The sequence below is a fragment of the Nipponia nippon genome, unplaced genomic scaffold, assembly GCF_047370975.1.
Source record: "Nipponia nippon isolate SJK-2023a ecotype South Korea unplaced genomic scaffold, ASM4737097v1 scaffold_1, whole genome shotgun sequence".
In the NCBI taxonomy this organism is placed as follows: domain Eukaryota; kingdom Metazoa; phylum Chordata; class Aves; order Pelecaniformes; family Threskiornithidae; genus Nipponia; species Nipponia nippon.
The window spans coordinates 150,351,334-150,366,289 of NW_028262290.1; the positions used below are offsets into that span (position 1 = coordinate 150,351,334).

At 41.5% G+C, this 14,956-nt stretch overlaps 1 protein-coding gene across 10 annotated transcripts in view; it reads right to left on the reverse strand.

Moving 5' to 3' along the window:
• MAP3K8 (mitogen-activated protein kinase kinase kinase 8) overlaps positions 1-14,956 on the reverse strand; it is a 21,952-nt gene continuing 6,996 nt past the window's right edge. For all 10 annotated transcript variants that reach the window (XM_087777590.1, XM_087777575.1, XM_087777608.1 and 7 more), the window contains 6 exons: positions 12,352-12,516; positions 10,583-10,844; positions 8,232-8,338; positions 3,799-3,951; positions 2,922-3,168; positions 1-1,394 (listed from right to left, as the gene is read on the reverse strand). In XM_087777590.1, the coding sequence (XP_087633716.1) occupies positions 1,261-1,394; positions 2,922-3,168; positions 3,799-3,951; positions 8,232-8,338; positions 10,583-10,844; positions 12,352-12,516 (1,068 nt within the window). In that variant the 3' untranslated portion in view covers positions 1-1,260. The remainder of the gene's footprint in view (positions 1,395-2,921; positions 3,169-3,798; positions 3,952-8,231; positions 8,339-10,582; positions 10,845-12,351; positions 12,517-14,956) is intronic.

Here is a 14,956-nt window from a genome sequence, read left to right on the forward strand (position 1 = left end):
TCAAGGCACTGAGCTGGATTTATTCATTTGACCATATCAGTATCAAACTAGAAATCATCTGTTTAAGATCACGTGTTAGATAGGAGCAGCATTAAATAACAGACGTATGAAAAAGAGACTGTGCTTCAGAAAAGATTCAGTGTACAACATACATAGTATGCCATTTTAACACAAATGCTTATAAAGAGTCATCCTAAGCATCAAAGAGAGTTTTATAAAAGTTTACGTTCTCATCCCATGGGATGTACAGAACTATGCAGTTTACATAGTTTTACTATCATCCAAAACATCATGTTTCAAATGTATGAGGCACAGCAAGAACAATATAATTCCATTTCCATAGGAACATAAACACAGCTTGTCACTAATGACACGCTTTCCAAACCATAGCACTCACGGCAATTATACATGTGTACAATTTTAAAGTATTAAAAAGCAAGAGGCTGGAGCCTGCCCACTGTTACCAATAAGGGAATAACATTTGCTCTGCCCTTGGAAACTACCCAAGATACCCTCACAGTAGCTGTAACATAGGAAGCAGGTGAAGTCACTGTTGTGCTTTGTCAGGGCCAGCTTGCTGTGCTATTCCCAAAGCTAACCAATATAGCCAGCGAAGGATTCCCTACACCCACAGAGAAGGGGAACAGCGCCCTGCTTATCTCTGACAGCCCAGGGAAGATGCAAAGTTAAAACACGTCTGTAACCAAGTGATGCTTTGGCTCCGGAGACAGCTGATAGAAATTAGCTCAGCTTAAGGGAGGCCCTGATTTCCATTAAGAATGACCAGAGACTGGCCAAGACTCAAAGACAGAACAAGACTGAACCAGTCTTTGACTGGTTAAGTCAAGGACTTCTTTTTTGGAAGGTTTTTTCTAAGGACAGCTCAGATAGACTGAATGTTACAGCCCACATGCTCAAGGTGGTTTTTTTTTTGATGGCAGTATTTGCAAGCATATATTACAAGTTTTATAAAAGTGCAAGGCCCAGCACAGGAAGATCTCCCGGATTAAGACATTCCCAGTGTTCTTTTTGCCGTCTTCTTGTTGGTCAACCAGCAGACGCACAAATATCGTTGCTTGTGATCAGCTTATCAGAGCCCCTAAGGGTTTAGCTTAATCATCTGTGCAATTAAACACTATTCACATTTTACAGCCTACAATGGCAATATTTTTATGTACAAATTTGAAAAATCAAGTCTTAAAATCAAGTTTTAAGAGGTAGAGGTCCATTTCTGACCTGCCGACATACAATGTTACTGAGTCAGTTGTATTCTAAGGCTGGTGGTCCCCTAACAATATTGAAGTAACCAGCTAGAGCTCCAAGATCTATGTAGAGTGATCTTTGCCTCTTTAACAGGTCCGACTCTTCCATGCTTCCAGTACACAATGAGGAATCTAAAAAGGAAAGAGACAAAGCATGTTCTTATTGCACAAATAGCAACATTAGTTCAGTTCCATGGTTGCAGACATTTCTGGAATAATTGGCCTAATACTTGCTTTTATTTATCTGTGGTTTAGAAAGCTTCATTTTTAAGGACAATATAACATAAACCTCATATAAAACAAAATAAAAGATGCCGTATCAACCCACAACTCTAAGGCAAAGAAAGGTAACCAGTTTGCTACTGAAAACAGCAAGTGTGTTCAACTATTTCAAAAAAACCTCCATCAGCTGGGACAGCTCAGCAGAGCTTCCTCATCCTGTGAGCCATAGCGCTAAAGGAGAGTTTGGTGCAAGAAAAAACTCTGCTAGCTTTCTGCCAGTTGAGAATTCCCCTTCATTACAGGGGAATTTTAATCTAAACAGATGACATCCTCTTTGCGTTGCTGGGTGTGACAATACAGAACAAATCTGGGACCATCAGTCTTAATTATTTTTTCTTTCAAATCAAGGTCTGAAGAAACCTTTGCAATGGCAGAACCCTGAATACTTGTGTAATGAGTGTCCTGGAACTCAAGCACCTAAACTAAAGTTCCAGTTTGATGGTCAAATATTTTTTCATCTTCAAAAGAATTGATTCAGATGGCCTAAGCTGGTCAAAGGATTATGCACCCACAAGGCAAAATCCAGAAGGGGCAATGCCATTCTAGATGCAAAGGCTGTGATTGATTTAAATGTTAAGTAGATTCGTTGCAACACTTACGCATTATGGCACCCAAAACTTTGCATAGATATCTTTTCAAATACTTATCACAATCAAATAAACCACTTGCCTGGGGTCAGTTTTTAAATGCTTTTTGTCAGAACCCTCCAAATATATTTTAGAAGTAGAAGAGCAGCATTTTGAAGCCTGTTAGCAGGTTGCTGGCTGCTAATCTCCCTTGGTCTTGATATTATCTGAGGACACACTGAGTTTTCTAACTGGTTCATGTATTATCCTTCATAAAGCACTTATTAATGCACAAGGGAACTGTGTTCTATCCTACAGTAATTTTTATTTTTAAAACAAAGGGCTTGTACTGATGACACTCAGCAACATTACAGTTACAGTTTTGTGTGTGTCTTTAAGGAAGTGTTGGTTTTGGTGGTGGTGGTGGTTGTTGGGACTTTTTTTTTTTTTTATATAACAAACAAATCACTAGTATCAATAAAACATCTCTACTACTGTGGCAAATTAAGGCAATTTGGGACAGCAGCCTATACTTTGTGAAGAAGTACCCTGAATGACTGCCAGGGCTTTTTCATGAGCCAGCCCTTCCGGAGCTGCAGAATTCAGGCTAAGTTCTTCCCCTGTTGAAGTCAATGGGCGTTTTACATAACACTTAATGAGCTCTGGGTCTGATCTCATCTGATTGGGATTTTTACTGGTCTCTTTCCAGAAGCTTTCTGAGTTTCATTTATTTCTAAACACTCTCTCACATCAAGCTTTGACACAAAGTAAAACCTACAAAGTGCAAGGTAAGTAAGCCTGATATCATTACCTGTAATGTTTTCTGGCAACTGCAGCTCCTTCCTTGCGAGTAGTCTTTTCCTTTCAAACAATGCAGAGTCCAGACTCTGGCACCGCGGTTGCTCTTCTGGGGGTGGGTGTAAGGCTTCATGTTTCAGTAAGTCTGCTGCAGACAGCCTATGATTAGGATTCCTTTCTAGAGCTGCTTCTAGCAACTCTCTCATGGAAGTGCTGCAGTCTTCAGCAATGTCCTCTAAGGGAGGAGCTTGCTTGTGTATCTGTTGGAATAAAAAAAGACCATTGAAACAGTTATTCCAAAAACAATGGAAGAGGAAGTCACAGATAACCACGAGTGGTCTGGGAATTCCCCACTTATAACTCATCATCTCCCTGAGCTGCATTGATCAATCAGAACAGAACATGTAACTGCACAAAACCCACCGTCTTTAAAATCAGATTTTATCATAAATTTAAAAACTCAAAGCAACTCCAAGGAAGCCTAAAATCCGGTGCAATGCAAATTCACCAGATTTCTGCACCATGCTGGAAGAACCAGAGAATAAAATTTGCCAGGCTTTGTTTTTTATCTGCAATTTCTAAGCAAAACAGGCAAGTAGAACACAGATGGGCTTGTTTCAATCAAGTCTCATGCTGTTCTAATCCTGTCCTTGCAGTAAACCCTAGGCCTGTAAATTGTAACACAAACCACAGAGATGTCTCCAGCTCAGCCTCTGTCTTCCCCTAAATGATCAAAACCCACTTCTTCCCTCCCTCCCCCCAAGCAAAAAGGATGATACAATCTCTCTGACAAATATTTTGATAGTTTTTATATGACTGGAGCTTTCCCAACAAGAGTACAGGAAACACTTCAACTGAAACTGAGCTACAGCTTTGCTAAGGACACTTACAATATAGAGGTAGGATGGATATGCAGAACGAGGGTATCTGTTCACCCAGGGGGGGACGCCGGTTTGCATATGAATAATAGTAGCTCCCATGCTGTAGATGTCCGCTTTTGTTGTGTGGCCTCTGCAGAGGATAACTTCAGGGCTCATGTAAATCTGTGAAGAATAGTCAAAAAAAGATTCATCAACAGGGGAAAACAACAAGCAAAGACCAATCGTGACATTTTGTGATTCAGGAAACCCCCCTCTGAAGGGATGCATCCCACTAGTACCTGCAGCCTAAAGACCAGGCACCATCTGGGGAATAAGATTTTTCTGCTCTGCACATTACCAGAATCACAGAGATTTTCTGGTCTGGCTTCTGGACAAATTCATATTCCAGGTTTGCCCTCCCCAGACAAGCCACAGGTCAGTGGCTATGGGACTTAGCTGAGCTGTGAGAGGCTGAGGTTCAAGCCATGGCTCTGCTTCATTCAGCTGGGTAGCAGGAACCTCATTCCTCCACAGCAAAAGGAGGTGCCTGAATTGCCAGTTTGTTTTGTGGGGCACTGCTGGGACTGCTCCATTCTGCTTGAACAACATGGGCATGCACTAGGCTAAAGAGACAGGGTGACCCCGCTGCTAGCCACCCAGCTGGGGGTAGGAGTCCACTCCTCAGATCCCTGTTACACTGGATACTACACAACTGACAGATATACACCTTCCTGTCTTCCTTACTCTTCTCCTCTCCACCCCTCATCCAATAACCTGTATGTTGAGGCTTTATCCTAAGAAATGGGATGGTGAGGAACAAACCAAGTCTAAGCCAAGGCATAAATTAAAAACCAGATCTCTTAAGTCCTGCTGCGTGCCCTTTCCACTAGGCTACCCCACAGCAGCTATTAAGGCAAGCATCCCTCTTCCATTCTTTTTTTAAACCAAAAATTCTAATCTTGGCTAAACCAAAATAGAGTTTCCATCCAAACATTTCACTGAAATGTTTGGATTTGCCAAGACTCTGAAGAAGGATCCGGTGGGAAGCTCGAGGCAGCTGGGAGCGCAGTGGGAGGAGAACCAGCCGGGCAGGATGCAGGAGGCACACCCAGCGGCTGGCAGGAGCGGCCCGCATGGCTCTGCCATGGCCACTGGCCCAGGGAGTAGGTTTCAACACAACCTGGGCACAGCCCACAACACACTAGGTTAGCAAGCCGCCCTATTTGCTTCTGGTTTCTGCTTTTCCCTCACCCAATTTCCCTCTAAAGGAGCCAAACAGAACTTTAATTAGTTCAAGTCACCCTGTCACAAAGAATCACACTAAAAGCCATTAACTGACACAAGAGCAGGAAGTTAAGTCATCACCACATGGTTTGACTACTTATTACCACAGATCGAGAACAGCTGTAGGGCTCACGCAAATTCCAGGGAATATTTCCCCGTAAATCACATACCGTATCTGCAAACAGAGCTTCAGATCTGAATTGTGTGCAAAGGTTCAGCAGGCATCTACAGCTGCTGCTTACTCCTATCCATTGCTTTCCTCAGGGCTAACATACAGTAAGTGCGTCTGCACCCGCTACCTCTAAGTCTCATACGGAGCAAAGAACAGAATTTCTACTTTTGCAAAAAGAAGTCCTTAGCATATACAGTGCAACTTGAGTAAAAACTATGTGAACTAAAAGCATCTGCCTTCTTGAGGAAAAAAGGGATGCTGCAACAAGAACCTGTCTGCAGTTATAGTCAAAGTGTGAAAACGGTCGAGATGCACCTTGATAGCACAGGGCCAAAAAGCAAAAAATGAGATGTGCACCCAAGCTGTGATTTCAGACTGATTTAGACTGGCCTAAGACTCTGTTGCCACCAAAGTAGGCAGCCCAAGCCCCAGGTACCTTCCCATTCCCATTCCTTCCTACTGCTGTGCTGATACTTGTCTGCCAGTCAGACCAGAGACACGAGCCAGCTAAAGCCCAGTCCTTTTCTTCATGCCGTGCTAGTTTTAGTTTAGCATTCCTGCAAATGAATCACACCTTCCACATTCCATAAATCTTAGCAGACAACTTTTTCCTCCCCTCAGATGGTTGTAACTGAAGCTTACATATTTTAACAAAGTGACAGAAGCATAACAGAAATTGTGGCAAATGCCTAGAAAAAGTATTTCCTGCAGAGCACTTTCATCACAACCGTGGTATATTGTGCCGCATGCGTTGCACACATACTGTTCAGAAAACCCAGGTTTTTCATGCTACACCAAGTAAACAAAATTTAACTGTCTTTCAATTACTCTGCCTAGAACTGCAAGTATTCATTTTCACAAACACAAAGAAGATTCACTACATTCAGACTTTCTGTGCTATAGAAGCAATAAAAATCCTAAATCTCCAGAGAAGAACATGCCCAGGAGAAAGGTAACGCCAGCTGCCTCTTCCTTCGTGGACATGAGTCTCTGCCGATACCAGACGTAAGAGAAACCTGCCAGTTCACAGGCATGATGCTGCATGGCAGTGATAGAGCCCTAACAAGGGATTGCACACCTACATGCAGCAACAGCACTCCTGGACAACCGCACCACTTCTTAAGGGTGCGTAATAGAGGGTACAAAACTCAGGAGGTCTTTGAAGAGTCAAGATCTTACTCTGAAAAAATCAAGAAAGCCAGTGCTATCAAAGATTACAGAGGGCATTTGTGAGTGACTGGATTAGGCACCCCACAAGGCTGAACACAGGCACTGTGGAGAGGATGATGCCTAGGAGAAAGACTGTGAGCAGAAAACCCTATAGATTAGCATTCACGATGTTCCTACAACTCTGACTGGTATTTGAAAATCTCCTTTCCCAGCGCTCTCTCTGTAACCTTACTTCTGGCCTGCGATGCTGCGGCAGAACAGCAGAATTGCCAGTTCTGAGGACTGGCTACCTCTCCCCTCAGACAGCAAACACCAAGCACTGCCATATTTCAGGGTTGTGGGGATTATCGGCTTTCTGAGGACATATCTGCAGGTGCTCAACAGTGTGGAATAATTTTCTTCCTACTAAATGAAGAACTCAGTGTTTTTGCAGTTGTTCTTACCAACACGAACTTGACCTGTCCTGCAACAGCCAGGAAAGGATCATCACCAGTCAACTCTACAAACCTGGAAATTTCCTGTTTACACACTTCTCCATCCTTGGGAAATACCTTACCAGGGCTTCCAACTCATTCCCACCATTTTTCTTATTCTCATTAACAGCACACAAAAAACCCCAAACAAATAAACAAAAAAACCCAAACGAAACCAAAATAAAAACCCCACAAAGCATGTACATTAAATGTCAGAAAGCATGTTCCTTCCAGTACAAAGCACGTACATTAAATGCCAGAAAGCATGTTGCTTCCAGTACAATAAGCATTTTAAGCTCTTAATTCCCCTGACTAGAAAGACAGTGAAAACAAATGTTCAAGTATTTTCCCAAATATCTCGAAAACAAATAAACAAACAAGCCTGGTGTTCTGTGAAATCTTAGTTTATCTTACTCTTCCAAGGAGTGAAATGCTTTTTGTCAGTTATACAAGTTCTCTGAACACATACCTATGCTGTGGAAGACTATACAAACGTCAAGCGCCAGCATTTCAGCTGAAGCGTTTCCTGTAAAAAACCTCCTCCGGCAACAGAGAGCATGCAAAGCCACATTTGCAGCAGCTATCCAAGCTAATTGTTGCTGCTTGGTTGTTTGTTAAAGCTCCAGCCCTGGAAACACTTCGGCATGAGGGCAGCCCAAGTGCCATGCAAGACCTCTGTGCACATTCAGAGTCAAAGTCACTGAGAACATTTAAAAGGCCCCCACCTCTATCACTGTAATGCCTAAGCAGTTTACCAGATAATCTTCAACCGTGCCATACATAACCCCCAAAGGACAAGATGGTTACGTGTAGATGGGGAACAGAGCTTAGAGCTTATGCTGTGGAAGACTATCAAAACAGCAAGTGCCAACAAACGGCAAGCGCTACGGGATGAAACCCAGAGGTCTGTAATTTCTGTGGTTTCAAAGGAGGAGTCAAACTACTGTGCTGAGCAGGTCACCCCAGTACATAGTTGGTATCTCAGGAGAAATCTTTGCTAGAGCAAAGAACCAAATTCCAGTCTGAAACATCTCTGACCAGCAGCTGATTCACTGCAAACAACCCTCCTTTGCTTGACTTCAATGAACCCCAGTTTCTCTTTGACTTCAGATTTAATAATCAGTAACAAATGGGACTACAGAGGTGGTGACATAGCTTTCAAAGTGTGACAGCTGATTCTCCATTCAGTAAGTTGAAAAGAAAAATATAATTGAGATTATACGAATGTTTGCTTGTAACTTTTTGATAAGTTAACATAAAACTTTATTGCCCAAGCTTCTACCCTCAGGCTCCAAATTTGAGCCTAAGCATCACAACCAAGAGAGTAACACAAAATAAGGGCTTTTGTACCTCCAGCTTCTTACCTCTGTTCCTCTAAGGTCTTTGGGATAGTAAATGTCTTCAGTCATTTGCACACTTAGGCCAAAATCCACCAAAACAGCCTTAGTTGACATAAAGACAATGTTGCTTGCTAAAAGAAAAAAACGACAGCATTTAAGTTTCTAGCACATTAGGCATTTATTTTGCAACATGCCTGTTTCATTTGGATGTTAGCCTGAAAAGGGAGACTAGCACAACCAGTCTCTATAGCTGACACAGTCCTTCTCCTAGCCAAAAGATGTCCGTTAGTCATTGGGTCCAATTTTAAATTGTATCTTAAAAATCAAACTGGACTGGTTTACATAAAAGAAGAATCAACGTTTGGACATTTTCCTAGCTTAAAAAAAAAAAAAAAAAAAAGAAGAGAGAGAAAAAAAATGGCTGAGGGTAAAGGGAGGAAGGTGGAAGACTGGTAAGCACCTCAGCACAGAGAGGCTTGCTCTGAAGATGTTTAATGGTCTCCAAGGTGGAAAGCATGCTGCGCAGGTCTGGCTATAAACAACATAACTGTTGGTCACCAAGAAGTTTCTCTACACTAATGATTTAAATGAGGATAGAAACAGAGAGGAACCGAGGCCCCTCCACGGCAGCCACACCAGCCTCCTGCGCCGGCCAGCGAGAGCGGCTCAGCGTGACGACAGAGGACAGACTGCGGCTGCCAAAGAAATAAAAGACAGAGTTCCAAACTCCCACTGAATTGCAGCAATGTCTAGGAGCTTAATTCACTTTCCTTCATAAAACTCTGCCTAAGGCACAACTTTGTACTCAGAGGCTTTCTTTGCAGTTGTATTTCTGATCAAGTATTTATGAAGGTAGTGCTCTGTATAAGCCTTCAGAAATTATTGTTTGCTGTTTCAGAAGACATGGACAAACGAAGTCACCAAGTTACACAACATAAACACATTTTCTCCCAGAGGAAACTGTGGGTCATTTTCCACCTTGACAGTGCCCACTGTGACCCTCCGGTGGGAGGACGCAGGCTTGATTTCAGCAGGACTGGCTCCTGAAGCAATCCTTCACATACCTGCCTCCTTACCAGCGCTACAAAACTACATAAACTTGTAATTTTAGGGATACCTTTGAAGATACGGATTTTAAACACCACATAAAGCATGGTGCAGAGGGCCACGCTGCCACAGCGCACCAAGCTCTGCAATGAAACAGCGTGGCCGGGGTTTGCACCCAGGCGCCTCCAGGCCTGGTGGCCATCAGCCCCGGGAGGCCTCCGCCTCAGCTCCTGCCCTGCACCCAGCGACGCAGGAAAAGGCTGGAAAAAGCAAAATGCACTCACATCCACCACATTCACAACGGGCTGGTTCTCCTACCCACTATCTAGATGTAGTGGGTTGGGGTTTGGCTGGTTTGGTTTTTCAACCTTTTAATTAATGTCGTTGTTATTGCCAATTACAATAAACCCATAGGAAAGACTCTTACTACAAGCGAGAAGGCACAACTAAGGGAAAAATTAAGCAGTTTTATAGTTGCCCGAATCTCAAAGGCTTACATCTAAAGTACTGACCCACATTAACTAAAAAAAAAATGCAAAATTAAGATAAAAATTTAGCAATTCCTGATAATTGCCTTCTGTCAACTATTTATTGTAACACTTCAGTTTGAATATTTCTATTTTAAACCCTCAAGTTTAGCAAAAATTAACTCTCCGAAGCAATATGTCTTCATTAGAAGCACTGTTACTAGACAGCCTGCAGGGGGAGGCGGTGTTGGAAGAAACAGTATTTCATATTAAATTAAATTAAATGCATTAAAATTACATTTTAGAGCAATTTAATATTAATGTATTTAATTTAGGTTTAATATCAATACATTTTGATTACTTATACATCTTAATACCCAGAGCTTTTTAAAAGCAAATATATACTAAAATTTGCAGTAATTGTTGAAAGAAAAAACCAGTACAAATTACATATTTAGTTTCAAAGTGTCTCAAACTGAGGAACAGCCATGCAGAAGCATAAAACCTAAAAGCAGGTGCAACTGGAAGGTGGGCATGGAAGCACTCAGGATGAATTTACATGGAAAGAGCGAAACTTCTGGCTTAACACAAACTGATAATTTCACTCATTTTCTTTAGGTTTTTATTTCAAATTAGGCTGCTCAAGAAAGGCAAAGGAACTATGACTTTCGAATCATCCTCACCACTGAAGTTAATTAATAAATAGTGTAAATAACAATTATCTCCAGAACTTGACCTTGTCATTTGTGGAGCATTATCCATCCCTCCCTCCCAGAGGTGCGAGGCTGCGTGCCCCAGCTCAGCCCCAGGCTCTCCACCGGAGCCCCAGCCCAGCCCGGACTGGGAATCACACACACATACGTTTGATATCGTGGTGGATAATCCTCTTGGAGTGGAGAAAGTCAAGTCCTTTCAGAATATGCTTTGTCACCCAAATGATTTCAAATTCTCTCATAGGACCACAACTCTCCAGCTTTTCCATGACAGATCCTCCCTCTCCGGCTTCCATAAAGAGATGGATCGTCTCATCCCACAAAATAGCACCGTATAATTCAGCAATGTTTTCATGACGGAAACATGCCTGTATTTCAACATCCGATGGTTTGAACTGTTCCACTGGGACCTAGGACATTGAAACAAAACCACAAAAAAGCAGCTCAAAAAACAAGTTATGTGTACTAACACTAGTTATCCTATAGATTAAAATGGAAGAAGGAAGCAAAGCACTCCTATCCACTTGTTAAAATACAGAGCTTTATTTTGATCCTGTGACTTGTTCTTCCTTTCCAGTCGAGATACATCCTGTTTAAGGTTGAGACAGTTTTTGGAATCATGCCCAAATAAAAACGCAATCTTCCAGAAAAAACAATGTAGCAAGAGTTATTCCCGTCAAAATCTGGTGGTTACGCAAAAGCTCTATGCAAATTTCCTGGTGGAGGAGATAAAAATCCCAGTGCTTTTTCTATTAGCTTTGTGCAGTCTCATCTGCTCTACCACAACTATACACCTGTCTGACACGTGGATCAGTGCTTGCAGCACTCAGCACAGGTTACAGACTAACCATGCTCAGGACCACTACTGACCCCGATTCAATCCTTATCAGCGCTGGTTTATGGCTTACAAGAAATTAAGCCTGCTTTAAAACGAGCACCCGGCAGCACTATATTTATTTAAAAAGTACTGACGGCAGATTGCTAAGACAATAAAAAACAGTGTTTGCTTACACACAGAAAGGCTACTACCGCTCTTTTTATTCTCTTTCCCTCAGACTTGTGGCTGTGAACCAAATAAGAGGCTAATATTTTTATTGCAAGGAGAAATACTGTTCGTATTTTCAGAAATATTAGGATGTTTTAACTCTGCAGTGGGTTATGCAGGAGCTGCAAACTAAATCTGTTCCCATGTGGATACACTGGCTGCAAGGGAAGGACATAAAACTGCCTCCCCAACTCTTTCACATGGAGAAGTAATACAGGTACTTATTAATGAGCTGGGGGATATAGAGCAATGTCCCAGCTGAGCTTTTACTGGCCCTAAATATTTACTGCCCAATTTAGAATAATAAGTTGAAAATGTTGGCTTGTATGAAAACAGGGGCATGCTCAGCAGTTTTCTTGAGACATCTCACAAACCTAAGCTCAGTCAGTGCCCAAAACAGAATGAGAGTTACACGTAAGCTGAGCTTTCAGGGACATTAATGGCACTGGAGTAAAGAAAATTTAAGTCTGAGGACCCCAGTTAAAGGACAAGATCCTAAAACCATCTGTAGCAACAGGGTTTTGCTATCACCTTCAGCAGGGACGTGATCTCACGCTGATATTTTACCACCCTGAGTACAGCAGTACAAGTAGAAATTCTTCTACCCCCACACCGCAGCAGCCCTGCCCACGTGGCAGTTACACATACTTCCCGATACTTTCAAAATGCAGAAACTTCTGCAGTCTCAGAGCCAAAAAATTAAAACAAGTTAACAGTTAAATACATGCCTTTTTCCTATCTTGTGTAGGCCAACAAAATCAAAATGATCATCAGCCTAACAGTGGAATTTGATGCAGACATATTTGAAAATATACTGGATGTACTATGCTGTACAATGTTTGCTCAGAGATAAAACTACTGAACTAACATACCAGTTTGCATGCCATTCGTTTCTTGGTTTCTCTGTCTTGGGCTAAGTACACCTTTCCAAAAGCTCCCCGAGGAATAAAATCAGAGCCAATGTTCCTGTAAGTCAGCTTCCATGGAAACAGAAGCACATCTGAGTCGATTTGATAGCGGCCATTCTTGGGTGTGATCTGTGAAGTTAAATAAAAAAAAAAATTCACAATAAAGTTAAAACTACTTCAAACCTAATTAATCTTATACATGTAGTGGAAAAAAAACCATCACTTATATACGTGCATGATGCATGGGATCTGTTCAGCAGTCTTTATTTAGAAACACCAGATGGGAACAGCATGTGAGGTGTGGCATTCATTCACAGCTCAAGCATCCACGTTTCTCTCCAGTGACTAACTTACAAAGTGTAAGTTGCAATTAATTGTCTTGAAACAACAACAGCAGCAGCTGGGTTAATAAAATTACCCACCTCTTATTATTAGATTCACCTGCACATGTTTGTCCTTCCTGTAATCTGTTAACTTGTTATGCCACATACCTGTTACTCACAGGCTATCTTATATGATGTGAGCAAGAGTTTCAGCATTTCCTAATATCACATGTACTGCTAGGGGAACACATTTTAATTTTCCATCTTGTATCAGAGTTTCTGATGCTTAGTAAAAAGTCGAAGAAGTCTGCCATGATTTTACCAGCCACCTTCTTCTAGTTTAATACGGTAGTTAAAAAAAAGGAGTGGGAGTCACACTGTCTGCTTTAGCCGGGTAAGGTTGGGATCTTTGGCTGTCTATACTGTCAGCAAGGCGAGGACGGCTCCTCCAGGACGCGATTGAGCATCTAAGTCAGTATCTTGCTCTAAATCTGCCTCCGAAACAGCTCCCTCGCTCTGCACATGACAGAGAGAGACCAAACTCCTAACTACAGCCATGTGACTACTGCTTGAGGTTTGATGTTATTTCTTCAGTCTCTTAATACTCTCTCAGCTAAAGCACTGGTAATGTTTCCTGTGAATATGCTTCTAATTAATTCAGGGATATACAGTATTGTCAGTACCTGGAATATCATTAACCTATTTACTCCTACTTTATTAAGATTCTTGAAGTTATGTAAAAGCAGATCAAGGATATTTATCAGTTTATGTCTGTCACATGGTCTCATGTACTCAGCTCTTCAGCTACCCCATTTAAAGTAACAGTGCACTGGGAAGATTATTTGGTTTAGATTTCTTTTTAAGATGTAATGCACACAATCCTTCTGTGTTTTAACTACCTTCATGTTTTTCAATTAGGAAGGTATCTTCTTGACTGCTAAACTGTCATTTGTGACTAGTATCTACATGAAATAAGTTAATTCTTAGAAGTTCTTAATTTTGGGGAGGATAAGTTCTTAACTGTTGAGGGGGTGTCTTTTAATAAAAAGTATTTTACTTTGGATATGCAGAATGAGCCTCCCCTCTACTCATCAGAGCCAAGGTAAAGACTCTAGCAATCCGTACATCTCACCTGCGCCTTTCTGCGTTTCAAGGGGTTGAGACTACCTAATCCACATGGGTTACACCCATCCTGAAAAGTAATACAGACCAAGTGGAGTGGATTTGCAAAGCAAGAGAGCAACAACCACCACACTATTATATTTTTAGGAGGCCTTCAGGACTAGTTCCTAGACTGGTCCTGCAGACTGAATGCTCGTTTGTGGCTGTAAGGCATCCTCCAGTTTAGTTTCAACTGAAAGAAATCCAGCTTGTGCGCTCCAAGACCCGACCCTTCATGACATGAGCCACAGTGCAGTCAGCGGGGATCACCAGGCAATCAGAAGCACTCCTGATCCTAACTAAAATGCAGTAGGTATTTACAATGTAGATACACCTGCTGAAACGCATGCACAGGTAATGCCCTGCCTCCAATCCTCAGTTGCTCAATGGATCACGTGCATCTAATAGTACTTGGCTCATACCAATTGCATGCATCTATAGAAATAACATGCAAGCCAAACAACCACGAGTATGTAGAACAGTGTCTATCCTAAGTATAAGAAACATTTAATATTAGTAACTGTCACTTCAATGTTACAGAGTTTAAAAAGTGACTGTTTTGCAGTACTGCAATGATCTCTCCAAATCAGAATAAAGCAATACCCTGTACTATTTCACATCTGAGTAACCAGCATGCCTCAAGCAACCAATGTTCACATATAAAACATATTACATACAAGATATTTAAGATGATAGATGTAGAACATCTTAAGAAAATAAAGGAGCAGCACAAACTTATATGAATAAACTTCCATTTCATAATTGATTGTTTTCAGAGCAACTGATTTTAAATAGAAGTCCAATGACACTAATATCTACAGATGCTTGCAGAACACAAATCATTTTAGGGAAAAAATTAACATGTCTCAAAACAACGCATCTATACTTGAATTTAGCAGTGTGTGATATTACATAATATTGTAATTGTAAAAGTCACAGTTGATACTATACGCTTTTTCTCCCTACGTTACTACTTTTTACATATCGTGCAGATAGAGTGAACTCAGCTACTATACCAAAATAGATCCTAGACCTTTATTTGGGAGTTTTGCATAATGAACTCTTTTTACTGCAAGAACACAAGG